The sequence below is a fragment of the Lipophrys pholis genome, assembly GCF_963383615.2.
Source record: "Lipophrys pholis genome assembly, chromosome: 8".
Classification (NCBI taxonomy): domain Eukaryota; kingdom Metazoa; phylum Chordata; class Actinopteri; order Blenniiformes; family Blenniidae; genus Lipophrys; species Lipophrys pholis.
Genome location: NC_137630.1, coordinates 31,648,800 through 31,675,656, shown reverse-complemented (window position 1 = coordinate 31,675,656; position 26,857 = coordinate 31,648,800). Strand labels below are relative to the sequence as shown.

The window sequence follows — 26,857 nt, the reverse complement described above, 5'->3', positions numbered from 1 at the left end:
AGCCTATCAGGTGAACCGCAGAGGTAGGTGCAAAGGGGGGTGGGGGTGGGGGTGGGGGTGGGGGGGGGATGCATGTATACCCGTGTCTGTGATGAAGCTCAGTTTAAAGCTGGAGTTTAGTCTCGAACATGAAGAACAGGTTCATTAGAACAAACCAACGTGTTGTTTGTCATTACAACAAAACACACATGGTTATTACCATTGATTCAGACTAGTTATTACAGCTGATCTAGACTAGTTATTACCGTTGATTCAGACTAGTTATTACAGCTGATCTAGACTAGTTATTACCGTTGATTCAGACTAGTTATTACAGCTGATCTAGACAAGTTATTACCGTTGATTCAGACTAGTTATTACAGCTGATTCAGACTAGTTATTACCATTGATTCAGACTAGTTATTACAGCTGATCTAGACTAGTTATTACCGTTGATTCAGACTAGTTATTACAGCTGATCTAGACAAGTTATTACCGTTGATTCAGACTAGTTATTACAGCTGATCTAGACTAGTTATTACCGTTGATTCAGACTAGTTATTACAGCTGATCTAGACAAGTTATTACCGTTGATTCAGACTAGTTATTACAGCTGATCTAGACTAGTTATTACCGTTGATTCAGACTAGTTATTACAGCTGATCTAGACTAGTTATTACCGTTGATTCAGACTAGTTATTACAGCTGATCTAGACAAGTTATTACCGTTGATTCAGACTAGTTTTTACAGCTGATCTAGACTAGTTATTACCGTTGATTCAGACTAGTTATTACAGCTGATCTAGACAAGTTATTACCGTTGATTCAGACTAGTTATTACAGCTGATCTAGACTAGTTATTACCGTTGATTCAGACTAGTTATTACAGCTGATCTAGACTAGTTATTACCGTTGATTCAGACTAGTTATTACAGCTGATCTAGACTAGTTATTACCGTTGATTCAGACTAGTTATTACAGCTGATCTAGACTAGTTATTACCGTTGATTCAGACTAGTTATTAAAGCTGATCTAGACTAGTTATTACCATTGATTCAGACTAGTTATTACCGTTGATTCAGACTAGTTATTACCGTTGATTCAGACTAGTTATTACAGCTGATCTAGACTAGTTATTACAGCTGATTCAAACTAGTCATTACAGCTCACCGAGACTAGTTATTGCAGCTGATTAAAGTGACCAGGGGTAGCAGCTCTTCCTCTTCATTGTGACCTTTGACCTTGCGTCTCTGGTTCTGTGGGCGGTCTTGAAGGTTCTGAACAGTCGAAGCAGATCGTCTTCGCTCCCAGCGTGGAGCCGACGTTCGCCAACGTTCCCCAGAACAGCTTCGTGGAGCCGTTCGTCCTGAACCCGGGCAGCTGGACCGTGGTCATCGAGGCCGAGGGAATCCTGCTGGTGAGCCGCGCGCCGTCACAGCAGGAGTAAACGTAGGGTGGTGTTGATGGCAGCGGCGCCGATCAGTGTGTTCACGCTCTGTCTGATCTCCAGGATTATCTGGTGCTGCTGCCCAGTGCCTACTACGAAGCTCCCATCCTGCAGATCAAAGTGACGGAACCCTGCAGCTACAGCTCCGGACCTGACGACAGAAACAAGTAAGGCTTTCGAAGGAAACCAGACGCTCTCCCGGCGTGTGCATGGCTGCGGTGTGGTCAGTGCTCTCGGCTCTCAGTGGGAATAGCCAACGTTTTCCTGCGATGCGCCGGCGAGTGAACCATCGGAGAGGCATTCAGGGTCCGTTCGGACTGTCGGGGCCCGTGTACACGGCAACGATTTCACGCGAGAACGTGACAACGAGACAACGATGCTCGGAGCCACTGAAAAAACTACTTTTTGAAAATGCTCAGGCTCTGTTGCCATGTTCACCACGGTCATAGTAACTAGTAGTTCTGCACATGCTCAGTAGAGACAATCAGCAATGTTTCCTCCGTGGTCTCACGATTCTCAGTCCACATTCTCCTGGGACCAACTAGTGGCCCACAGCTGCTCTGTGAACCATCGACTGACCAAAAGAATCTGTGTGTGTGTGTGTGTGTGTGTGTGTGTGTGTGTGTGTGTGTCTGTCTGTCTGTCTGTCTGTCTGTCTGTCTGTCTGTCTGTCTGTCTGTCTGTCTGTCTGTCTGTCTGTCTGTCTGTCTGTCTGTCTGTCTGTCTGTCTGTCTGTCTGTGTGTGTGTGTGTGTGTGTGTGTGTGTGTGTGTGTGTGTGTGTGTGTGTGTGTGTGTGTGTGTGTGTGTGTGTGTGTGGTTAGCTGCCTGCTGTACAAGTCCCTGTCTCTGGACTCCTTCCCCTCCGTCTCTGGAAACGACGCGAGCTGCCGTAACGACAACCACCTGCCGCGCCCCTGCCCCACTGAGCGGGTCACCCCTCGCCACCCGGACATGGCGGTCTGCAGCGGCTATGATGTGAGTGAGCGTCTCCTCAGCTTGAGCGTCGTGTCCATCAGAAGACGGTGAACGGTTCTCTTTCCCCCCGCGCTGCAGATCAGCGTCGAGCTGCGACTGCGCCTGCCGTCTCCCGGCGACTACGTCCTCGTGGTCGAGTACTCCAGCGAGGAGGAGCTGCCACAGACTTTGTCGGTCGCCGTCAACGTGCCGGGGGCCAGAACACACCAACACACAGTCACCCTGCTGCACTGCAAGTACAGGTAACACAAGTACAGATACAGGTAGCAGATGAGCACACAGGAACACACACCTGCTTCCCGCTGTGCCGCCGCCACATGTCAACACGTCTTAATGTCCGTGTCGCTGCAGCTTCCTGTGTCGGGCCGTCGCCATCGACGACCAGAGCAGAGCGTCCGTCTTCTCCCTCCAGACCAACACGGAGGTCCAGCTGCTGTCCGAGCGCGCCAGCTTCTTCCTGGTGAGGCTCAGAGAGCGTGTTCACCACGAGACCAAAATCTATCGTGAAGATATAGACGTTAAATAAATAAATAAATAAATACGGCATATTGTATATGTCTGAAATAAGAATAATAAGAATAAATGTATTTAAATAAGTAATAAATACATTTTATGTTCTCAATAAAAAATAGGAAATTACATTGTGGCTTTTTTCTTTTATATCCAAAATAAAATCTAAATAATTGAAGACCTACAAAATGGCAATAATAAAAATAATAATTAAAAAAGAAGGAAAAAAGAGAAGAATAATAAAATCAATAATTAAAAATATATACGCTTAAAATAAAGAAATAAATGAATAAATAAATTGTATATTCTAAATAAAGAAATAAATGATATTGTGGCTTTTTTCTTTTATATTCAAAATAAATAAACCAAAATAAAATCCAAATAATAGAATGAGACCAACTCTGTAGCCATATTATGACTATAATAGTGATAAGCAGGTAGACACTTGGTCGACCCACCCCACCCCACCCCCCACCCTAATCTCAGCTCCTCTGCCTCTAAATAATCCAGCCTGTGTGCTTCGTTTGTTTTCAGCACAAAGTCTTCATGGTGCCTAAAGAGACCTTCACAATGGAGCACGTGAAGCCGGAGGTCCACTGCATCAGCTCTCACGGGCAGTTCTCACCTGACAGGTAACGTCAGCTCCTCGAACTGAACCCGTGTTCGAGAGCCGTCAGTGTTCTGAACGGTTCTCCTCCGCCTGCAGCTCCTCCTGCGTCCCGTCGCGCTTCCAGACGCCCTCGGACTCTCTGGTCCTGAAGGAGGGGCAGAGCTCGTCCATGCAGGAGCCCATCCTGGCCTCGCCCCCCTTCCACCCGAGGGACGAGCCCGTCTGGACAGGAGGGGACCGGGCGCCGTTCGGGGCGGACAACAGCGACCACGTCCGGCTGGACTCTGTGCAGGTACGGACCCCCGATCCACTCTGACAAGGTCCCCCAGGTGGGTTTCTAGTCCACAGTCTCCGTGATAACAATCCACTCGAATGTCAACAATGACAACAACAGCACCAACTAGTGGCACAACGTGAAATCTACATCTTTTTCTGCATTTCTGCATCGTTTTCACAACGTTGTCATGTAAACGCAAAACTTTTCTGAAACCAAAATGCAAAAACGATTTTTCGAGTTTTCACTTGAAATGTTGTCGTGTAAACGAGGCTTAAAAGCAGAATCATTCTTATGCTGGTGAGATGGTTTTAATTTAAATCACCTGAATATTCGTCATAATCTGTTGCATCTGTTACACTTTGGCACGAAAACCTGATTTTACCAGTTGAATTTGTGTCTTACTCATAATGAGACCTGAGTTTATCGTCGTCACGTCATTTCTCCATGTTGGTAAAAGCCCCCCCACCCCCACCCCTCACTCCCCCCCCACCCCCACCCCTCACTCCCACCCCACCCCCACCCCTCACTCCCCCCCCACCCCCACCCCTCACTCCCACCCCACCCCCACCCCTCACTCCCACCCCACCCCCAGAGAGCTGTTTGAATGAGAAAACTATTAGGTTTCCTGCTGATCTCTTCTCCTGTCGTCTTTACCCAGAATGCAGCGGTGTACTCGTCGCGGGTCCACGCCCTCGGCCGCTACGTCTTCGTCCTGCATTACCACCAGCCTCTTCACCCGACCTATCCTGTGCAGGTTTACATCAACGGAGGAAGGATCTGGCAGGGTGAGCGCACCACACACCACAACTAGCATTAGCATTAGCATTAGCATTAGCTAAACCTGCTCTTTGCTTTGACTGTCCGTCAGGCCTCGCCAACGCCTCCTTCTGTCCTCACGCTTACGGCTGCCGGGACGTCCTGGTGTCCGAGAACCAGATCATCCTGGACGTGACGGATCACGAGCTCTTCCTCACCGTGCAGATCCCCGCCGGCAAGACGCTGTGGCTGGTAAGTGTTTCTGAGCGGCTTCCACATTTCTCTTTCCTGGACATTTGACCTTTTGCATACAAGTTCATGTAGTCAGTTACTCTTTCTTTTCTCCTGGAGCGTTTGAAACTCTTCATTCATCACTGGTTTTATGTTATGACACGCTGAGTCTGTTCCTCAGTTCACCACCGATTGTGGTCATGTCAACACAACCTCATTTAAATGTGTGTGTGTGTGTGTGTGTGTGTGTGTGTGTGTGTGTGTGTGTGTGTGTGTGTGTGTGTGTGTGTGTGTGTGTGTGTGTGTGTGTGTGTGTGTGTGTGTGTGTGTGTGTGTGTGTGTGTGTGTGTGTGTGTGTGTGTGTGTGTGTGTGTGTGTGTGTGTGTGTGTGTGTGTGTGTGTGTGTGTGTGCGTGCGTGCGTGTGCGTGTGTGTGTGTGTCAGGATTATGTGCTGGTAGTCCCAGAGAGGAGCTACAGCTCCAGCTACCTGAACGAGGAACCTCTGGACAAATCCTACGACTTCATCAGCAGCTGTGGCCAGAACAGCTTCCACATCAAGTCAGTGTCTCCGTCAGCGTCGTGCTTCAAGGAGGACCTGCAGTGGTTTCCTGACTCTCTCTCTCTCTCTCTCTCTCTCTCTCTCTCTCTCTCTGGTCCAGTCCGTCCTCCGCCTCTCCGTTCTGCCTCAGCTCCTCCGTCTCTCTGTCGGCCTTCTTCAATAACGGCGCCCTGCCGTGCGGCTGCCACGAGGCGGGAGCCGAGAGCGACACCTGCCAGCAGTTCGGCGGTCAGTGCCGCTGCAGGCCCAACGTGATTGGACGGGACTGCTCCATGTGCGCCACGGGCTTCTGGGGCTTCCCCAACTGCAGGCGTGAGTGTGTGAGCGGCGGGCAGCAGGGGGCGCCGCGCTGCCTTTCCATGAAGTAACCTGTCGTGTCTCCCCCCCCCCCGCAGCCTGTAACTGCGGCAGCAGGCTGTGCGAGCCGGTGACGGGCGACTGCATCTGCCCCCCGAGGACGCTGCGGCCCGAGTGCACGCAGTGCGAGCCGCAGACGTTCGGCTGCCACCCGGTGGTGGGCTGCGAGGTCTGCAACTGCTCCCACCCCGGCATCTTGCCCCCCGACAGCAGCTGCGACACGCTGAGCGGCCAGTGCAGGTACGGGGAATCTCCATGAGACGAGTTGCCCCACGACCTCACTTCCTGGATCAGATATCGGTCAACAGCTGCAGAAAAACGTCACTTTCTCATGAAAACATTCTTTCTAAGATTCTCACAGCATGCGGTGATCAGCATGAAGGGTTTTTTTTTAATGAAATATTTTGGTTAGTTTCACACTTTTTGCATAATAATCAACGTCCATGGTATTTTTTCAGGATATAAGCTGGATCTGTTTTTAAGTACCGATACCAACAGCAGGTATCCGATACTGCACATAGTACTCTGAAAAGGTCCTCGATACGACCTGGCTAGTATTACGTATTGTCATCTCTCAGCATCAGGTAGACGAGAGGACGAGCGAAGTCGCGGTTTTGAGATTCCTCAATATTTATGACGACAAAATTAAGATGAACTGTAAATTATGTTGTGATGAAATATCAAGAGGAGGAGGCAGATAGTTGGTACAACACAAGCAGAGTGACTGTTGTAGTTTGGCTCGTCATGAATATATAAAGAAACAAGTTATACGTAAAAATATAGTGGTACATATGTGACCACTGGATGTCACCGTATGACAGCACCACAGTGTTCAACTGACAACAGCAACAATTCACTTCCAGTGTTGTTCACATAGCGGCAAATACAAGAAGCGTTTTTGAAGAATTGATCACGTATTAATACTGTAAAACAGGAGTCAGAGGTAACGTGCAGTCAGAGATATTGATCTGGTCATGAATATATAATTTTTCCTTCTCCAGGTGTAAGAACAACGTGGTCGGTCGGCAGTGTGACCGCTGTGCCCTCGGTTTCTATGGTTACCCCAACTGCAGACCATGTGACTGCAACGAGGCAGGAACGGAGGAGGAGGTGTGTGACTCCTTCACGGGACAGTGTCTGTGCAAGGTAGGACCACACACACACACACACACACACACACACACACACACACACACACACACACACTGACCGTGCCCTCCACCTGCAGGAGAACGTCCAGGGCTCGCGGTGCGATCAGTGCAGAGTTGGAACGTTCCACTTGGACCCGACCAACCCGAAGGGATGCACCAGCTGCTTCTGCTTCGGCGCCACCGACCGCTGCCGCAGCTCCGACAAGAGACGCACCGAGGTGACCGCCACACCTCACGCTTAAAATCATTCTTTCTAAACATATAATCTCTATAATCTGGATGTTAGAGGAGGAAGAAGCTCTATAATCTGGATGTTAGAGGAGGGAGATGCTTATGTTGCTGTCGGGATGACTGAGTTATATTAACTAGTTGCTACTCCTCCAGTAAACAGGAGTTTAGTGAAATAGTAACAGCTGCTGGACACTGCAGCTCATGCTAATCCCAGTGTGTGCGATAGAGAGATAGTAGCTCTGGACGTCTCCTTCTCTCTGCAGGTCATGAACATGGAGGGCTGGGTGCTGCTCGGCGCCGACAGACAGGAAGTACCCGTCACCATGTACCCTGGCCAGGACCTGGTGGAGGCCGACCTCAGCGACGTGCCGGACGTCTACCAGGACCTGCACTGGCACGCACCGCGGACGTACCTGGGAGACAAGGTGAGGCCGGGGGTTGGGGGTTGGGGGGGGCATCGCCTTCGCCTTCGATTCCTGCCTCGAGTTTGTCTCTCTTGCAGAATTTCCCAGTTTTGACAGCGTCGGTCAGCTCTGAGTCCACATACACACCAATTTCGAAAATGTCGATGATGACAATTTCAAAATAAAGCTTTAATGGAACCTTCTGCTGCAAAATACAGTGAAATGTCCAGAAAGCCTGTTGCATTCTGGGTGTTTTTACAAACTCATCCCGACGGATTTCAGATTAGGAGTCACAGGTTCAATTCCCTCAGTTGACCTTTCAGCACTGAGCATGACCCTTGAGCCCCGCCAGCTCCCTGGAGCGCCACACCTCCACACCCTAGAAATACTGGGCAATGAAGAAACAAAGTAGAATTATTGACGGAGGTTTAGTTCAGTTCAGCAGCACCGCCGATATCTCAGCCCGTCTCGCTGAAGAAATCTGTTTCTGCCGATGATTTCTTTGACATTTTGACCATCTGCTTGGTGGTTTGGAGGATTGGAGCCTCTTGCTGACCGGCTTTGGCCCGGTGGGGGGTCTGTGTGTGTGTGTGTGTGTGTGTGTGTGTGTGTGTGTGTGTGTGTGTGTGTGTGTGTGTGTGTGTGTGTGTGTGTGTGTGTGTGTGTGTGTGTGTGTGTGTGTGTGTGTGTGTGTGTGTGTGTGTGTGTGTGTGTGTGTGTGTGTGTGTGTGTTGGAAACCTTCAGTATGAAGGGTGACGCTCAGTGACACATTGAACTTTTACTGACTGGATTCCATCTTTGTTCTCGACTGTTTTTTCTGGATTTCGGTTGAAATGTTGAAAATGACTTAACTCTCTTAACTCTTAATTCTCCTTCACCCGACGCCTCCAATTGTAAAACGTCTAATCAGGAGAAATTTGTGAATTATAACTTGAAATGAAACGTCAAGCTGAAAATCAGTCAAACTTCTTTCAGTTCCGGTTCCACAAACAGCCCCGTTTTATCTAGAACCAGTAAAATAAGAACCTTCTAGTTTAAACTCTGAAGGTTTTTCTTTGTTGTGGCGCAGAGTATATGTGATGAAAATGTTGATATTTTCACAAAAATAATACAACTACGACAAAAAAAATGAATCCAATCTAAATAAGGAGCTCATTATTATGAAACGTTCTGGTGTAAAATACAGTGGAACGTCTTCAGAAAATGAAATAAACGAATAAATACATAAATAAACAAAGACAAAAATGAATAAATAAATAGATAAATGAATAGTCCTATAGGTTTGGCTGGATCGGCGCCTCCTGCAGGCCGGTTTTGGTCCACGGGCCTGATGTTTGACACTTTAATGATTTAAATGATTCTAAACTAAAGAATTAAATCTGATTAATATCCACGTGCAAAAGCAGACACGATGAATAAAACTGCAATAATCCGTATGATACTTTTTTATGAGGAAAACAAAATACACAAACAATTTCAAACCAGAAAAAAAACCTGCAAGAATTACTATTTTATTATGTTATAGAAGTGAACAAGAAAAGCAGGAAGTGTAATAATGAAAAATAAAACCATTTAAAGAAACGTGAGGAAGATTAAAAAAAGATAAAGAGCAACTAATTCATCTTTTTTTCATCTTTTCAGTTTATATATATTCTATCGTAAAGTCTATTAATCATGTTTTTTTAAAGAAAGAAACTTATTTATTATTATTAATATTTATTTTGTTGTTTGTGATAACTTCTTTATTGAAATATGTATCTTTATATAATAATAAATATAACTGAATTTGTTGTTGTTTTGGGAATCGCTGCTCCAGATTATTAAACAGTTTGAAAAAACACATTTGTATTATTTTTCAATCAAAAAGCAGAAGTCGTTGACGGAGCTGGAGACGTTTCCTGTTTTAGTTAAAACTTAAAAGTAACTTTAGATCTGCTTTGACTTCCATCTTTGATCTGTCACTTTTCCACACCTGCTTTCTTTAGATCGTGTTTATGAGAGGGATTAAAATGTGTTTGTTTGTTTCCACAGGAAATGTGAGTCAGTTTGTTGTTGTTCCTCACTGGAGGTTTTTCTCTTCCAGGTGTCGTCTTACGGAGGTAACCTGAGGTACCGGCTGCACACCCAGACCATGCGAGGCGACGTCTTGTCTCTGCCTGCCGAGGCCTCCAGGCCCGACATCATTCTCAAGGTGCAGACCGTGCACGTGAAGCGCCGGCGTGCACGTGAAGCGCCGGCGTGCAGCAGCAGCTGCAGCGTCTCCTCGGAGGCGGCGTTCCGACACGCGGGACTGAGTTTCCCCCGTTTGTGTGTCTCCTGCAGGGGAACCAGATGACCCTGGTGTTCATGGAGCGCGAGTACTCCTCACCTGAAGACCCTCACCTGGGAATCGTTCACATCGTGGAGGTAAAAGCAGATTTATGCTCCAGACTGGCGTCGACGCGCCGGCTCTGATTTATGTGCGGCGCCTCCGGGCGGATCTGGAATGGAAAGTTGTAAACTGGGAAGATTTTAATTGCTGCAATCATCTGCTGCTGGAGAGAGAATTTATTGGAAATAAATTAAATTAAAAACATTTCATGTCTCAAAGCAGTTCAGCAGAAAAAAATGTCTTCATGTAAAAATGAAACCAAACGTCAATAATAAATGATGCAATAATATTGATAATAATAAATAATAATATAATATAAACAATATAAGAATTACATTTCGATTATTAGTTAATGATTTAATTACATTTTAATAATATAAAAGCAACAAAATAATAATGATAAATACAATTATAATAATCAATAATGAATCATTTATTTATATTCGACCTGTTCGAGGAGAACATTGAACCCAAAGTGATTCACAATCACCGAACAATACAATCTTATTATCATAAATTAATAGATTATTCTAATAATCTGACAAATTACTGTTAGTATTACTGTATAGTACTTTGGTTATAAGGAAATGACTGAACGAAACAAGTGAACCTGATACAACTTAATTTCTCAATATTTGAATTGCAATGTTTTGTAGAATGTTTCTAAAGAATTTCTTCAATATTAATTGTGATTATTTTAATATCTGATCTAAAATTAAATGTGATTTTTTTTTTTAAATATATGTCAGAAATCTTTCTCCTCTAACAAATTCACAGAAGCAACTTTCTGTCGTCACTTTCAATGATATTCATGCTTTTAATGTTATTTGATGGATGAGAAGTGGAGGAAAATAGATTAATTAAAGGGGTCATGTTGTGCAAAATTATTTTTCTAATGAAGTGAAGACAGTCTGTCCTCTCTGTCCCTGGCTTGTTTCAGTTTTAAAAAGTGTGTTGCTCCAAGCAGCCAATCAGAAATCAAACCCTATATACCCCCTTTGACTCCTCCCACAATTAGGCAGCTCTGCTCTGGCACATGGCACCACGAGAGGAAGTACTTCCTCCTCGTCCCAAGATGGGCATGTGTGGGCGGAGCCAGTCCAGCTAACACAGACACAGCAGATTCTGAATGCAGCTCCTATGATCCAATATTCAAATGAGGAAAATCAAGGAAGAGCTAGAAACTTAGAATACTGAAGGTTTCTGGACCGACCAGACCAGGAGAAGGAGGAGAACAGGAGGAGGAGGAGGAGAACAGGAGGAGCAGGAGGAGGAGGTGAACAGGAGGAGGAGGAGGACAGGAGGAGGAGGAGGAGGACAGGAGAACTTTAAGGTACTGATTAATGAGTCTGTGTTTAATGTAAATATTCGACCCCCTCCAGGGAAGTTTCCGTCACGCTCAGACGGGGAACTCGGTGTCCCGGGAGGAGCTGATGATGGTCCTGGTTTCTCTGGAGTCGCTGCAGATCCGAGCCCTCCACTCACAGTCGGCGCACTCCGTGTCGCTGCGCGGCGCCGTGCTGGAGGGCGCCGAGGCCCGGCCCACCGGTCGCCACGCCAACAACGTGGAAATCTGCATGTGTCCCGCCAACTACCTGGGAGACTCGTGTCAGGTGAGTGACGGAGGAGGATGAAGGAGGGGTTCGGGACGAGGACCTCCGGTGCTCCGTCTCTGTGAGAGACGTTTCAGTCCCAATGGATCAGCCGTTGACTTCCTCTCCTCTCCGGCAGAAATGTGCTCCGGGTTACTACAGAGACACCATCGGCCTGTTTCTGGGGAAGTGCGTTCCCTGCAGCTGTAACGGCCACTCGGACCGGTGCCTGGACGGGTCCGGAGTCTGCCAGGTGAGGAGCCTCCCTGCCTCCGTCCCTCCCTCCCTCCCTCCCTCCCTCCTGCCTCACTCACCCTCTCACTCTCTTCACCAGGACTGCCAACACAACACGGCCGGGGATCACTGCGAGCAGTGCCTGGGGGGTTTCCTCGGCAACAACAGCCTGGACGGCCAGGCGGTGGCGTGCTCCAGCTGTCCCTGCCCACTGAGAGCGCCGTCCAACAAGTCAGTCATCTCATGAACTGATCTCCCTAAAGTGGAAACGCATCGTGTTTACGACGTCGTTTCAGGAAGCTTTGGCGTTCACGTGGCAACGTTCTGAAAACGACTAGTCTGAACAGTGTAGTTGGCATGTCGGGCCACTAGTTGGCGCTGGTGTTTGTTTTTGTACCGGAACCACAAATGTTTAGATAAATCAATATAACCTTGCAGCTAATTATTTCACTGTACTTTGATTTTGGGGCTTTCGCGCTGTAAAATGCTCGTATTTCGGTCGTCTTAGGGCCTGTTTACACGACAACGTTTCAATTTAAAATTCCTTGTTTTTTTTTCATTTTCATCGAAGAAAAGTTTCACTTTCACACAACAACTTTTCATGTTTGGCCACTAGCGGGTGCTGTTGGTTTTAGCACTGAAAGCACACACACACATCATACATCAGAGAACAGTGGACTTCAAAATACATTGAAAGATTTGCGTTGCCACTTGAAATGGTTGCCGTGTGGACGAGCCCTCAGACTCCTCCTCCTCAGTTTCAAACATGCTGCTTGAACCAAACTGATGGTGTGTGTGTGTGTGTGTGTGTGGGTGTGTGTGTGTGTGTGTGTGTGTGTGTGTGTGTGTGTGTGTGTGTGTGTGTGTGTGTGTGTGTGTGTGTGTGTGTGTGTGTGTGTGTGTGTGTGTGTGTGTGTGTGTGTGTAGCTTTGCAGAGGGATGTGTGGAGAAAAGCGACAGGATGCAGTGTCTGTGCATGCCGGGTTACGCTGGACCGAACTGCGAGAGGTAAATTATACACGTCTGTTCTGGAAACTTGTGTACATGGACCCAGTGTTGTAGTACCGCCAGCAGCCATGGGGGGGGGGGGGGTAATAGTTTTGGAATGGCAGCCGTGTGACTTCCCGAGCTGACATCCCGGACCTCCTCCCAGCGTGACTCTTCTCTTTGAGTCGGGATATTTATTCAGAGCGGCGCCCCCTGCTGGACTGATTGGCAATACGCTCACTTTACATTTAAAGATGGCGATGAACGCCGTGCGAACATTGAGCGTAAACAATCCAAAGCCGAACAGTTTCTGAATCTTCATCAGTTTTTCTACTTTTGCCAGATAAGAAAACTGTTACAGAGCTGCTGTCGAATCCGCAGTTAGCATTAGCAACATTAGCCAACTCGCAGTATTAAAAGCAGAGGTGTTAATTAAAGTTTAGTTCAGGGTTCAGGGCTCGGTCTCATCCTGAGTGGTAAAATAGAACCATGATACAATAGTTTGGTTTTGTGAATCTTCAGTCCAGATCAGGTAGTGACTGTTAATGGCAGCAGGATTTATAATAATAATAATAATAACTTTATTTATATAGCACTTTTCCTCAGATTTACCTCAGGTGAGTCTTTTTCTGGAGCTCTGCTTGTTACCGCCGTCCTTCGTCCCGGCAGGTGCGCCCCCGGTTTCTATGGCAACCCGATGGTCCTGGGCAGCCGCTGCCAGCCATGCGACTGCAACGACAACACGGACCCCAACATGCTGTTCACCGACTGCCACCCGCTGACCGGGGAGTGTCTGAGCTGCATGCACGACACGGCAGGGCCGCACTGCCAACTCTGCGCTCCCGGTTTCTACGGCGACGCCGTGCGGGCCAAGAACTGCAGCCGATGCGGCTGCTCGCCATGCGGCACAGAGTCATGTGACCCTCACACCGGAGAGTGCCGCTGCAAGCCGGGAGTGACCGGGCCGCGCTGTGACCGCTGTGAGGTACGTCGCTCTGCGGGTGGAGCAGTGGTTAGCTCTGCTGCACGCAGACGTGTGTTTGAATCCCGATGTTCCGCCCACTGACCCTCCCACCACTGCTCTCAGGGCGGCTCGTTCGGATTCGACTCGTGCTCCGGCTGCCGTGCGTGCGACTGCAACGCCTCGGCGGCTCTTGTGCAGCCGTGCGACCCTCGCAGCGGACAGTGCTCCTGCCAGCCCGGCGTCAACGGGCCCAGCTGCAGGCAGTGTGCGCCGGGGTTCTGGGAGTACGGACCAGACGGCTGCAAGAGTGAGTACCAGTGGGAGGGGTTCTGGTTCGGGTTCGGTTCAGGGCCTCGGCCCACTGAGAACGCTGGAGTCCAGCTCGCTGGTGGAAGGAATCAGATAAAAACATTTAGATGACATCAATACGTCAAGGCTGAATAGCAGACGTTAAGCACACTGAAATTCAAAGTGTAATCAACACAAACACAGAATAACAGTGACAGAATGACAGTTCACATGAAAACGCATCATTTTGGGGGTTTTGGTCATTGTTAAAATGACACAAAGACAACTGGTTTCTCTTGTTCTTGATCAACAACTCAGTTTTTTGTGAAGTTTGATATTTATGCTGAAATAACAAATACAAATTTCATGTGCGCTGTTAAACCGCTAGCTTTTAATAGCATGAAATAGTTCGTAGCGTAGTTCATGTCGTTTTGTTGCCTATAAAAAGTTAAACAATAATATTTAAGTCACGGCCTACAGAGTACTGTGGCAACCAGCGACAACCAGCGACTTACCAAGGTAGTTTACCTTTAGGTAGTTGTCCTTAGGTAGTTTCATTTTACGTAGTTTATCTTCAGGTTGTTATCTTTCGGTAGTTGTCTTTTGGTAGTTTATCTTTAGGTAGTTATCTTTAGGTAGTTTAACTTTAGGTGCTTTATCTTTAGGTAGTGGTCTTGAGGTAGTTTATCTTTACATAATTTATCTTTAGGTAGTTTGTCTATACGTAGTTTATCTTTAGGTAGTTTACCTTTAGGTAGTTGTCGTTAGGTAGTTTATCTTTAGGCTGTTATCTTTAGGTAGTTTAACTTTAGGTAATTATCTTTAGGTAATTTATCCATAGGTAGGTTATCTTTAGGTGGTTTATTAGTTTATTGGTTTAATCTTTCACTGCTGCACCACTGAAGTATCTGCTCAGGTCTCTGTTGTGTGACGTCTCCTCAGTGTAAGCAGCACTTCAGTTTAGGAGATCGGACCCTCCAGTGGTCCGGTTTCGGTCTGTTAACGTGAACGTGTGTTTGTGTGTGAACAGAGTGTGAGTGTAAAGGGGGACGCTGCGACCCGCGGACCGGAGAGTGTCGCTGTCCGGACGGCATGACGGGGAAACAGTGCGACAGCTGCTCGCACCGATACAGCGTGCCGATTGAGAGCCAGCAGGGCATGCACTGCGAGGGTGAGACACACACACACACACACACACGCACACACACACACACACACACACACAAACACACACACACACACACGCAATCAGGCCTGCACAAGAGATCACAAATTTACCGTGATCATGACATCAACACTCATTTCAGCAATATCCAAGACTGTATTAACATTACTTGCATCAGCATTGTGTTACTATTTCACTAAACTCCTGTGTGTGTGTGCGTGCGTGTGCGTGTGCGTGTGCGTGTGTGTGTGTGCAGTGTGTGACAGCTGTGTGATCGTGCTGTTGGAGGACCTGGAGAAGATGAGCGAGGACTTCCAGTCGGTGTCCGGTCAGCTGAGCAGCCTGAACTCCAGCTCCATGGCCTGGACGCAGCTCAACAAGCTCAACAAGTCTGTGGAGGACATCGCTGTGAGTGGGACAAACACACACACACACACACACACACACACACACACACACACACACACACACACACACACACACACACACACACACACACACACACACACACACACACACACACACACACAGGAAACAGTTGCAGTGTGACGGAGTGTCTGTGTGTTGTCAGCGCGCCGTGGAGAACTACAACAGCACGCTGGAGGAGAGTCGGACTCGTGCCGACCTGCTGGAGGCCGAAATCGGAAACATCCACGACGACATTGACGAGCTGCAGAACAAAGTGAGACTCACACACACACATTAACACCGTCCGACTCACACACACACACACACACACATTAGCGTGGCCAGACGGAGAGGAAGTAAAACCTGACGCTGTGTGTCTACAGGTAGCGGCCATGAGCGTCCGAGCAGGAGGGCTGCAGGACAGTACCACCAGTAGCCACCAGAGGGCAGAAGACCTGCTGGCCTTCATCAACAACGTTACCATGGAGATCAGTGGTACACTAACTATATTGAACTCTATTATACACTCTTCCATCTATTATTCTCGAGTCTATTGTATTTCATTCCAATCAATATATTCTGCTCTAGTCGATTCTGTTCTACTCAACTCTATTGCTTTCTGCTCTATTGTATTCTATTCACACTTTAATATTTTCTATTCTCTTCTATTCCATTCTATCCTGTTTAATTCTCCTCTACTTCATTCTGTTCTACTTGAATATAATCTATAATCTGCTCTTTGGTTCTGATGCTGGTCTTTTTCTTTGACTCTTTATTCTCTTCTACTGCAGGTTACTTAAATCCATCCTGTTTTATTCTATTAATCGGGAATCTTTTCTATTACTCCCAGCTCTATATTCTAATTTTAGTTCTATTCTGTGCTAATATATTCTGCTCTATGAAGTTCTATTCTTTTCTAAATCAGGGTGTTCCTTTCCATTCCACTGTACTTTCATATTTTCTATTACCTGTGGTTCTATTTAGTTTGTTTCTATTCTCTTCTCTTCTCTTCTCGTCCACACTGAACTTTGCTCTCTCGTCCTGCTCTATTCTGAAATCATTTTTCAGATTTTCATTTCATTATTTTCTTTTCTACTGTTATAAATACTTTTTAGTTCTATTCATTATATTCTATTCTCTTTTTCTCCATGTTCTTTTTTCGATTCTATTCTATTCAGATCTACTCTACTTATTTCTATGCAGTTCTACTCGTCAATATTTCTATTGTGCTCTAGTCTAGGTTGACCTGTTCTGCTGTTTGATTGTCTTCAGTTCTAAATTGGATTCTGTTTGTATGAACTGTGTTCTATTGAGTTCTGTATTCCTTCTTTCCCCCCTCCTGGATTGAACCCATGGTTCTTGTTCTGGTTCTGGTTCTGGTTCTGGCTTCATGTTCTGCTCTGCCCGTGTCCCTCAGACATGCTGCGGATGGCGAACCGCTCCTCCGTGAACGAGACGGAGGCGGATCAGGACGAGGAGGAGCGCGACAGGAAGCTGCGGGAGGTGGACGCCATGCTGAGGGAGATGAGGTACCGCAGCTGCGTGGGACAGAAGAAAATGGCCGACAGAGAGAAGATGGAGGCCGAGAAACGTACGTTATCCCGATGTGGGGGAGGGGTGGGGTGGAGGTGGGGCAGGGGCGCTAGAGGCTACTGTCAACATTATTGAGACACTTAACCAATTCCTCGATGAAAGAAATAACAGTAAATGTAATTCCCACATTGGCCACTGGGGGAGACAACACAATGTCACTTACACAGATGGGAAAAAAGTACAAGTACAGATAATGTTCTTTATATTCAACTGAAATGTACTCGAGTACAGAAATGAAACTTCATTGATGTAGGATTCATTTTGTTGCTGAGCTATATGAACACATACAACCACATTGTAACTCCTGTTGTCATACTGCTGTTTGTTACCATGGAGACAGCGACGGTGGAAACGCTGCTCCTGGTCCTGGTCACTATGGCCGGAGTAACTAGTAGTTGTGCACATGCTCAGTAGCTGGACAATAAGAACAAAGCTTCCTCCAGAGTGTCACGATTCCCAGTCGTACGTTGTGGTGGAAACACCTGAGCTGCCTGTGTCTCATTGCCAGTGTTGGACCGGGTCAACCAGGACCTGGCGGGTCGTCAGGGGGGAAACAACGACTTGGCCAAGACCATCAGAGACCAGCTGAGCCGCTTCCACTCCCAGATGATGGACCTGCGGGACGCCCTGAACCAGGCGGTGAACAACACGGCCCGGGCCGCCGAGATCAACAACGCCAACGAGAAAAATTTGGAGGACAACAACGTGAGTCCAAAGAGCGCCCCCTGCCTTCCACAGTTGGAAGTATTCTCTGCTGGTCTTCATGCTGATGATATGAACTGTCCGTCTCTGGTCCAGAGGAAGATCCAGGAGCTGCTGTCCAAGCAGAAGGAGGTGAACGACCAGCTGAACATGGCGGAGGACGACGTGGCTCAGGTCAACGACGTGCTGTCCACGCTGCAGGACTCTAAAGAGGTGAGTCTGAGGCCCCGCCCACACGCTTCATGTAACCATGGTTTCTGTCCAAGCGTCCACACGACGCGGCGTTTTAGGAGCCCGAAAAGGTTTCGTTTTTTTCTTTTGAAAACGGGTTCCAGAGAGGAGAAATTTGAAAATGCTGCTTTAACTTTGACGTGTGGACGGACAAGACGAACATTACCTGAAAACCATGATGTCATGGCCCCGCCTCTCGACCTATAACCCCACCTCCCTCTCCGTGATGTCACTTAACAACAACAACAACATGGCGGACGACCTGCTCCAGGTGGCGCTGCAGAAGCTCCTGATGCTCGTCGCTTTAATAACGACACATGATGGATTTTTTCATGCTCCGTGTCGTCTTCTCTGTTTTTGGTGTATTTCTGTGGCAGCGTTACAGCGCCACCTATAGGCCAGACATATGTACTACATGGGTTTGAGTCATTTTGTATGGTGCCGTGTGGATGGAAAAGAAAGAACGATGGAGAATAGAGATGGTTTTGGTCGTGTGGACGAGGCCTGAAGCTCTGCAGCTGATTTCATATGAAACTAAAGTACTAGAATCACTTGTAGTAAATCAGTAACTGTAAACCAGAAGTAGTCGTTTCAATGACGTGCTTCATTTTCTCTGTGTTGTTCAGGAGTACGAGCGTCTGGCGGCGCAGCTGGACGGCGCCAGGATGCCTTTAGCCAAGAAGGTGCAGAACTTCGCCTGGGCCGACTCCAAAATCCCCCTGGTGGAGGAGGCGGAGAAACGAGCCGATCTGCTCAACACGTTGGCCATGAACCTGTCCAGGTACCAGACGAATGACATATTACCAGTTATTCACAGTGACATTAAGTCAGTAAAACTCACCATTTAAAAATAAAGGGCTCGTTTTCTTTTTAACATCCGCGTTCGTCTGCAGTTTGATTGCAGAAACCAAAAAGGACGGATTCATCGACGTGACTCAGGCTTTCAATAAGATCGTCAACATCGTCAGCCAGGCGGAGGAGGCCGCCGAGAGAGCCGCCAAGGCCGCCAACGACACCATGGAGGTACCACACACACACACACACACTCCATTCTTCTCCACGCAGCCAATGATTCACCAGCGTGTGTCCGACCTGTCGCGCTTTCAGAACATCAAGAACCAGGACCTGGGTCAGCTGGCAGACTCTCTGAAGAACCACACGGTGGAGCTGAAGGAGGAGGTGGAGAAGATGGACGAGGAGCTGAACAACAGTAAACACACACCTTTGAGACGGACTCTGGGCCGGCGTGGTTCAGATCAGAGCTTCAGTCTGAGTTCTCTCCCCACAGGCCTGAAGCCTCAGCTGGAAGACGCCAAGAAGCGACTGGACCTCGCCAGAAACAAGCAGGTCCGAACGCTGAAGGACCTGGAGGTCGTTCAGAACAAACTCAACTTCACCGCAAGTACGACAAGACGAGTCTTATTCTGGTTCCTATAACTGACTAAACAGCCTTTTCATTTTAAGCCATCAAACTCTGGAATCAGCTTCCGATGGTCTGAATCTGTAGACTGGAACACTTTTTCTCAAAACTTAAAAAAAATCACATTAGCGGAAACCAGCTGTGTCGGCATTAATCAAAACTAAGAGCCCCGGTCAGGAACCGACGTCCAGACGAGTGGTTCTCACCTGGACGGGTCGTAATGATCATCAAACTATAGTCAACTGTTCAAGTTCAGTCAATCTGAAGTCAAAAAGTTGAATATAAAATTACAGGATGCACAAAAGAAAAGTTAATCTGGACGACGAGCAGGAAGTATGACTGTTAATGTTCAACTGACTGCAGTTTATCCGTGATCCACTTCATGAGCAACAAGTTAAATCGGATCTCTGCTGAGATGTTGTTTCAGCGTCCACCTCGGTGGATCATATGAACGTTTGCAGCTGAATCGTCCCGGGAGTCAAAACATTCCGTCCTGAACTGGGATGAATGTTTCTCGCTGAATTTAGTTCCATTTTTTATTTTCAGGTTGTTGTTTTTTTTTCTTCTTTTTTTAATCCTTATTCCTTCCCAATCAGCACGGCTTGTGAATGTTTGGAGGTGGTCGTGACTCGTCTCTCCTCTCTGCGATGAACAGACGCGACCCGGGACATCGACGAGGCGAAGCGCGTAGCCGAGCAGGCCAACAGCACGGCGACTCAGGTCAACGACGTGCTGCGGCCAATCAAAGAGCAGCTGGACAAATGGCAGCAGACCTACGGGGACGCCAACGCCACCAACGACGACATCAACGGCGCCCTGATGGACGCCAACAGCACCGGTGAGAGTCGTCCGATGTCATAAAAGAAGTGCAGAAGCTTCTGAGTAATGAGTCCAGCGTGGCTAAAGACCGCTGGACACATCACATATCGATCTCTTTGAAACGTGTTCATCTGCATCCGTCTCGTCTTGATCGGTAACCTGGTTCCTCATACCAACGCTTCTGATGAGATGAGATGAGATGTTGATGAGATGTTGATGCTCATGAGCGTGATTGTTGGTCGCCGCAGTGCACAAGCTGGGAGAAGCTCTGCCAACGCTCATGAAGAAACTGGACGAGCTGCAGAACCACTCGGCTCAAATGCCCAACATCTCGGAAAACATCAACCGCATCCGGCAGCTCATCCAGCAGGCCCGCAACGCCGCCAGCAAGGTACACACACACACACACACACACACACACACACACACTGGGAGCAGTTTGGGGGGTCAGTGTTTTGCTCAAGGACACTTTGACATGTGGACACAGTTAGAACCTGGGGAATCGAACCTGCAGCCTTCCGATTGCGAGTCCACCAACTCAGAGTCTGAACTCCGGTTTAAAACTCTGCAAACAGAACTCATCACGTTTATCTGCACAACCTTAACAATGAGCTTCATTTGGATCAAATTCATTCTGCTGCACTGAACACTTCAGCTTGAGCGAAGAATCAGCACTTTCTGAACGTCTTGGTCAGCGTTCAGCTCGTGATATTAATGAAACATGAGACTATGAGCCTGCTGAAGCTCATCTGACACCGAGCAGCTCTGATCGGACTGGAAAACCAGTTTCTGCACGTTGGATCCTCTTTGAGAATCGTACTCCCTCTTACCGACCCGCAGGTGAGCGTGCCGGTGAAGTTTAACGGGAAGTCCGGCGTCCAGGTGCGGACACCGCCCAACCTGGCGGATCTGGCCGCCTACACCTCCCTCAAGTTCTACATCACGCTGCCGGAGGCGGCGCGGGCGCGGCGGCAGGGCGACCTCGGCAAACAGTTCGTCTTCTACCTCGGCAACAAGGATGTAAGTGTTACCATGGCAACGGAGGGGCCGTTTCTCACGTTGGGTTCCTAAGTTGTACTGGAGGTGAATTGTTGGCGCTGACACCGCCGCTCTGTGGCGTTTGTAGTCCAGCAAAGAGTTCCTGGGCATGGCGCTGGAGGGGAAGCGGCTGCGCTGGTACTTCAACGTCGGCGGAGACACCGCCCAGGTGCTCATGGCCGAAGACGTCAAGTCCAACGGGAACTTCAACAGCGTCGTGCTGGAGAGGTAAAACATACAGACACGCGGTAGAGGACAGTCTCCATATGTCCTCCGTCTTGCTTCAGAATGTCCAAAGTTTGCCTGTGACCACAGGATCCTGCAGTTCGGTCAGATGTCCATGTCCTCTGAAGCCTCCGAGGGCGACCAGAGAGTCACCAAGGCCTACGTGGAGGCTCGGGGGGATCAGGGGCTGCTCAACCTGCTGACCGACGACACCGTCTTCTACGTGGGAGGATATCCTAGTACTTTCAGAGTAAGTGAAGCTGCTTGAATTGTTGAACATCCTCTGTCTGTGCAAATGCAAATACTGAGTGATGTGGTCATAAAATGTCTCACAATTGCTAATTAATTACAATATTCAGGGCAAATTTAATCTTAAGTTACATTTCAGAAGTGAAGTGGAACGAACGAACGTCACTTAGAACATTTTAAATTCAGTGAAAGTGCTGAGTGGACACTTTGGTTTTTATTCAAAGTAAAAGAAGATAAATGGGTGAATGAAGAAAATATGTAAAGATAAAAGCGGTCACTGCAAAATGACTAATAATGTTACTATAGATCCAAAGTGCAGTCAAATGTATTTAATCGGAGCTTTTCTTTGTTCTTAGCCGCCTGCTCCTCTCGCACTGCCGAACTTCAAAGGCTGCATCGAGCTGGACACTCTGAACGAGGAGGTGCTCAGCCTCTACAACTTTGACAGAATCTTCCTGCTCAACACCACTGAGGAGAAGCCGTGCGGCAGGTCAGCCTCACTTCCTGTCCGTAGCCCAACTTCCTGTCTGGTTCTCTGTGATTCCTAACTGCGTGAAACGTCACGGAACAGGTCCAAGCCGGCGCTGACTCAGGCCTGGGTCAACGACGCCGCGTACTTCGACGGCACGGGCTTCTCCGAGATCACGTTCGCAGAGGAGTCGTCCCGCATGCAGCGCTTCGAACAGGAAGTCAAGCTGCTGTCGCACAAAGGAATCCTGCTGCTGCTGCACAGTCGGGTGAGAACGTCAACGGACCGACGAGTCGCTGTGTTTTCTTGGCGTCAAAACCCAGTTCGTCTGATATCTCATTTATCTCCTGTTCCTTTGTGTCGGGAGGAGAACAGTTGGTTCAAGACCAGAATCTGATCCGACAACTGACCTTCCTTGAGTGTTAATCGGACAACAAACTCCAAAATTCTCATTTTTTATGAATGAAATCAGTTTTTCTGCTTCTAAGGGACAGACTGGTAACCTCCCGTATTCACACTAAAGATGTGGCGTCACCGACACGCTGCATTCGTCTTGACCTGGGTTCCATCGTCTCGCTCCACTTGGACATTTCAGTGGTTGAAGGATTTAGTTGTGAAGGTGTTCTGAAGGTTCTCTGTGTGCCTCCCGTCCATCAGGACCAGTTCCTGTGTCTGGCCGTGCTTCAGGGCAAACTCAAGGTCTTCTACGACTTCAGCGGCTCTCTGGTGGAGCTCGAGCCCAAAGACCCGACGTCGGACTTCCTGAGGATCGCCGACGCCGACGCCAAAGCTGTAAGTCTAACTTCCATTGAGGCCAAATCCCTGCAGCGTTCTCCCTCCGCTGGGTTCTTGACTTGTGTTTTTCCAGCTGGAGATCATAATCCTGCGCTCCAGCCCGAATCGAGTGGTGGTGCGGAACAACCGTAACACGCTGTACACGCACCAGTTCACGGAGACCGTCCCCCCCTTCAGCGGCAGCTACTACCTGGGCGGAGTCCCAGAGGACAAGCTGCCTGAGAGGTGTGTCCAGGAACCGGAACAATGGGATCTGGACCCTCCACTTTCTGCAGTTCTTCAGCAAACAGGTCTGATAGCTTCACGCAGGGTTTTTTTCTTCCGCCCGTCTCCAGGTTGAAGGCGATGTTCTCGAAGCAGGTCTCTGTAAAGGGCTGCTTCAGAAACGTGAAGGCCCAGAATTCACACATCGACCTGAAGAGGATGAAGAGCTCCGGGGTCAGCTTCGGCTGTGACAGCGACCTGCTGGTAAGACCTGGACGTCCCTCTAAAGCGCTCACCTGATGGTGGCGGCGGGGTTCACGGTGTTTCACCTGTGTGTCTGTTCAGGTGGCCCGCGAGGCTCACTTCACCGGGCAGAGCTACCTGGACCTGGCTCTGACCAACATCCCCACCCTGAGGAACAACTTCTACACCAGCTTCAGCTTCAGAACCGACAGCGCCGACGGCCTCATGTTCTTCCACCGCGATCAGGTGAGAGGAAGCTTCCTGTTTGCAGGCAGGCGGCCGACCTGGTTCTCCGGGGCTTCACCCTCTGCTGCGTCTTCTCCTCCCTGCAGGAGGGAACATGTCAGGTGTTCCTGCACGACGGCCACGTCGTGGTCCGAGCCGGCAACAGCGAGATCAAGACGCAGAAGACGTACAACGACGACAACAGTCACTACGTGGCGGTCTACAACAACGTCAACGGGTAGGAGGGCCGTCGTTAGCGACGCTGCTCCACCTCATACCGCTTCATTAGGCTCCTCCCTCTTTTGTCCTGCTGTCAGAGCCGCTTAGCTTTAGCAATAGCATGATCCAGAGCAGTGCTGCTTCAGTAGGGAGCAGCTCTGTAACTATTTCACTAAACTCCTGTTTACTACAGGACGAGAACGCCTCTGCAGTGACGGACTAATGACTCGGCAACATGGAAGATGGATTAGCATGTGTTTCTAACGCAGTGCTCTGCTAATGCTAACAATAGTGTACAGATTGGTCGGACAGGCTTTCAGTGATTAAGTTACTTCATTGTTTGCAGTAACTAATAAAGTAACTAACCTCCTAAAGACGTTGTGATGATGAGCGTTTCCTCGCTCCCTCGTCAGGATGCGTCTGTACCTGGACGACGTGCTGGAGAAGTCGAAGGAGGGAATCCGGCTGGACAGCCGGGGCAGCGGGGCGTCGGCCACCGGGGGGAGCACCTTCCTGGGAGGGATGCCCGACCAGACCTTCACCAACCTCACCGGGTGTCTCAGCAACGTCTTCATCAAGAGGTGAGTCGTGAGAGCGCCGGCGCTCCGTCAGACGGACGTGCACTCATGTCGTGTTTTTGGTTTCTGGTCTGCAGGGACTCCAGCCCTCAGATGGTTCTGAACCTGATGAAGGCCAGGGAGAACGTCAACGTTCCTCTGGACTGTCCCGCCGCCAAGAAGCCTCAGCAGATCGTGGCCGTGCAGCCCAGACAGGGCAACAAGCACAAGGTCATCTAAGCTGTTTTTTCTATTTTGTCCTCATTTTAGCTTTTGTGGCTGTTTTTTTTTTTTATCGTTGCTCTCAGTGACAATAAAGGAATAATAGTCTATTCTAATGACTTTACCCATTTTAGTTGTTTCTTGTTTCTGTAACTAGTTTTACTTGATCTCCCCTTTTTTTTCTTTTAACTTTCAGTATTTGTAGTTGTTCAAGCTATTTTTTTCATTTTAACAGTTTTTCAGAATTTTTCTGCTTCGATTGTCTTTTTTTCTTTTTTTTAACAATTCTATCTGTTTTAGCGATTCTACCCGTCTTTCTATCTGTTTTTATTCAATTGGGTTTTCATACTTTTTAGCAGCTTTTCCTCCTGGCAAAATACCAGACTGAGCGTCTTCTCGCCGATGGTTAAACAGTGACTGAAGACGACCCGGCCGGTCAGGTCCAACCTAACCTTGTGACCTCTGACCCCCCCACACAGGGAAAACACAAGAAGCCTTCAGGGTCTCGAAGCCGTAACACCCGGGACTCGTGTCAGGGCGAGCTGTCACAGCAGGAGGGCAGGGCCACGCACTTCAGCGGCTCCACCCACAGCTACCAGAGATACGACCTGCCTCCCCTGGGCTCCACGTGAGTGTTTCCCTCTTCCTCTTCCTCCTCCTCCTCCTCCTGCTGACTCCCTGTGACTGTCTCTCTGCCAGCACGCCTCACGTCTCCATGGCGCTGAGGATCAACTCCTCCGACGGCGTGGTGCTGCACGCCGGCGACGGGGAGCACGCCGGCGCCGTGATGTCGCTGGCCGTGTCGGACGGACACCTGCTGCTCCTGATGGACGGAGGGAGGAGGAAGGTCAGCCTGCGCAGCCGCAAGAAGTACAACGACGACCGCTGGCACACGGTGAGGAGCCGCGACTGAATCATATGTCCTAGTTAGCATTAGCGTTTCTCCAGTGTTACTAATCCACTAAACTCCTGTTTACTGAAGTATGACTCTATAACATGAGAAATGTTGGCATGAGCTTCTATCTTTTCCACTAGAAAAGCAGAACTTGGTTTGATGCTGCTTCTTCTCATTGTCATTAGTTCATAAATAACATCCAGATTATAGAGCATCTACCTCCTCTTAACACCCAGATTATAGAGCAGCTTCCTCTAACATCAGATTATAGAGCATCTACCTCCTCTTAACATCCAGATTATATAGCATCTTCCTCGAACATCAGATTATAGAGCATCTACCTCCTCTTAACATCCAGATTATAGAGCATCTACCTCCTCTTAACACCCAGATTATAGAGCATCTACCTCCTCTTAACACCCAGATTATAGAGCACCTTCCTCTAACATCAGATTATAGAGCATCTACCGCCTCTTAACATCCAGATTATAGAGCATCTTTCTCTTAACATCCAGATTATAGAGCATCTTCCTCCTCTAACACCCAGATTATAGAGCATCTTCCTCCTCTTAACATCCAGATTATAGAGCATCTTCCTCCCTTCGCCTGGGTTCGCTGTTTACCTGTTCAGTGTGTCGTGTCCCTGCAGGTGTTTCTGCAGCGCGAGGGCGAGCGGATCAGTCTGATCGTGGACGGGATCGGCGCTCAGTCCAAGAGATTCCCTGGAGGAGAGCGGAGCCGCCTGACGGGGGCGCTATATGTCGGAGGAGTCCCGCCGTCTCTGACGGTAACGACCGACGTCTGCGAGCGTCGTCACCGCCAGACGCTTCTGCTCACTTCACATCAACTCGTTCTACTGGGTCGCCGTCTTTATCTCGTTTAGCTTTTCCCTCTTTTCTTTAAACCATTTTGCTATTTCAGTTTTCATCTTTAGTCATTTTCTCTGTATTAATTCTGTTATTTAATTTTAGAGCATTTCAGCTTTTTTAAATCATTTTTAGTCATTTAATCTGTATTATTATAAACTTATCTCCTAAATGTTTACTTTGAGCTATTTCACCTGTTCGCTGTACTGTATTAATTAATTAATTAGTTTAACAGCCATTTTACCTTTTTGAACAGTTTTAAAACTCTTTTGACAGTTTTAAATCATTTCTAGCAGTTAGAACAGTTTTTAGTCATTTAGTTGTTTCAGTGATTTTAGTTTGATTCTTTTTAAGCGTCGTCTCGGTTGAACTATTTCAGCTCTTTA

The 26,857-nt window shown here is 48.1% G+C and overlaps 1 protein-coding gene across 1 annotated transcript in view; it reads left to right on the top strand.

Annotated features, from left to right (window-relative positions):
* lama5 (laminin, alpha 5) overlaps positions 1-26,857 on the top strand; it is a gene marked incomplete at its 5' end in the record, with an annotated part of 93,379 nt that overhangs the window by 63,987 nt on the left and 2,535 nt on the right. Inside the window, 51 exons of the mRNA XM_080468580.1 lie at positions 1,254-1,396; positions 1,490-1,593; positions 2,249-2,402; positions 2,481-2,644; positions 2,754-2,862; positions 3,447-3,544; positions 3,619-3,814; positions 4,458-4,584; positions 4,668-4,807; positions 5,230-5,345; positions 5,447-5,658; positions 5,742-5,943; positions 6,705-6,849; positions 6,932-7,072; positions 7,349-7,510; positions 9,574-9,681; positions 9,813-9,896; positions 11,244-11,474; positions 11,593-11,706; positions 11,788-11,918; positions 12,615-12,695; positions 13,344-13,659; positions 13,762-13,945; positions 14,957-15,097; positions 15,348-15,499; positions 15,663-15,773; positions 15,883-15,994; positions 16,917-17,090; positions 17,601-17,797; positions 17,891-18,007; positions 18,652-18,806; positions 18,919-19,048; positions 19,133-19,235; positions 19,314-19,427; positions 20,101-20,283; positions 20,513-20,655; positions 21,105-21,284; positions 21,391-21,530; positions 21,618-21,777; positions 22,133-22,266; positions 22,348-22,513; positions 22,903-23,037; positions 23,114-23,265; positions 23,376-23,508; positions 23,590-23,733; positions 23,820-23,950; positions 24,345-24,512; positions 24,587-24,719; positions 25,190-25,338; positions 25,410-25,605; positions 26,255-26,392. Of these exons, the coding sequence (XP_080324706.1) occupies positions 1,254-1,396; positions 1,490-1,593; positions 2,249-2,402; positions 2,481-2,644; positions 2,754-2,862; positions 3,447-3,544; positions 3,619-3,814; positions 4,458-4,584; positions 4,668-4,807; positions 5,230-5,345; positions 5,447-5,658; positions 5,742-5,943; positions 6,705-6,849; positions 6,932-7,072; positions 7,349-7,510; positions 9,574-9,681; positions 9,813-9,896; positions 11,244-11,474; positions 11,593-11,706; positions 11,788-11,918; positions 12,615-12,695; positions 13,344-13,659; positions 13,762-13,945; positions 14,957-15,097; positions 15,348-15,499; positions 15,663-15,773; positions 15,883-15,994; positions 16,917-17,090; positions 17,601-17,797; positions 17,891-18,007; positions 18,652-18,806; positions 18,919-19,048; positions 19,133-19,235; positions 19,314-19,427; positions 20,101-20,283; positions 20,513-20,655; positions 21,105-21,284; positions 21,391-21,530; positions 21,618-21,777; positions 22,133-22,266; positions 22,348-22,513; positions 22,903-23,037; positions 23,114-23,265; positions 23,376-23,508; positions 23,590-23,733; positions 23,820-23,950; positions 24,345-24,512; positions 24,587-24,719; positions 25,190-25,338; positions 25,410-25,605; positions 26,255-26,392 (7,553 nt within the window). The remainder of the gene's footprint in view (positions 1-1,253; positions 1,397-1,489; positions 1,594-2,248; positions 2,403-2,480; positions 2,645-2,753; positions 2,863-3,446; positions 3,545-3,618; positions 3,815-4,457; positions 4,585-4,667; positions 4,808-5,229; positions 5,346-5,446; positions 5,659-5,741; positions 5,944-6,704; positions 6,850-6,931; positions 7,073-7,348; positions 7,511-9,573; positions 9,682-9,812; positions 9,897-11,243; positions 11,475-11,592; positions 11,707-11,787; positions 11,919-12,614; positions 12,696-13,343; positions 13,660-13,761; positions 13,946-14,956; positions 15,098-15,347; positions 15,500-15,662; positions 15,774-15,882; positions 15,995-16,916; positions 17,091-17,600; positions 17,798-17,890; positions 18,008-18,651; positions 18,807-18,918; positions 19,049-19,132; positions 19,236-19,313; positions 19,428-20,100; positions 20,284-20,512; positions 20,656-21,104; positions 21,285-21,390; positions 21,531-21,617; positions 21,778-22,132; positions 22,267-22,347; positions 22,514-22,902; positions 23,038-23,113; positions 23,266-23,375; positions 23,509-23,589; positions 23,734-23,819; positions 23,951-24,344; positions 24,513-24,586; positions 24,720-25,189; positions 25,339-25,409; positions 25,606-26,254; positions 26,393-26,857) is intronic.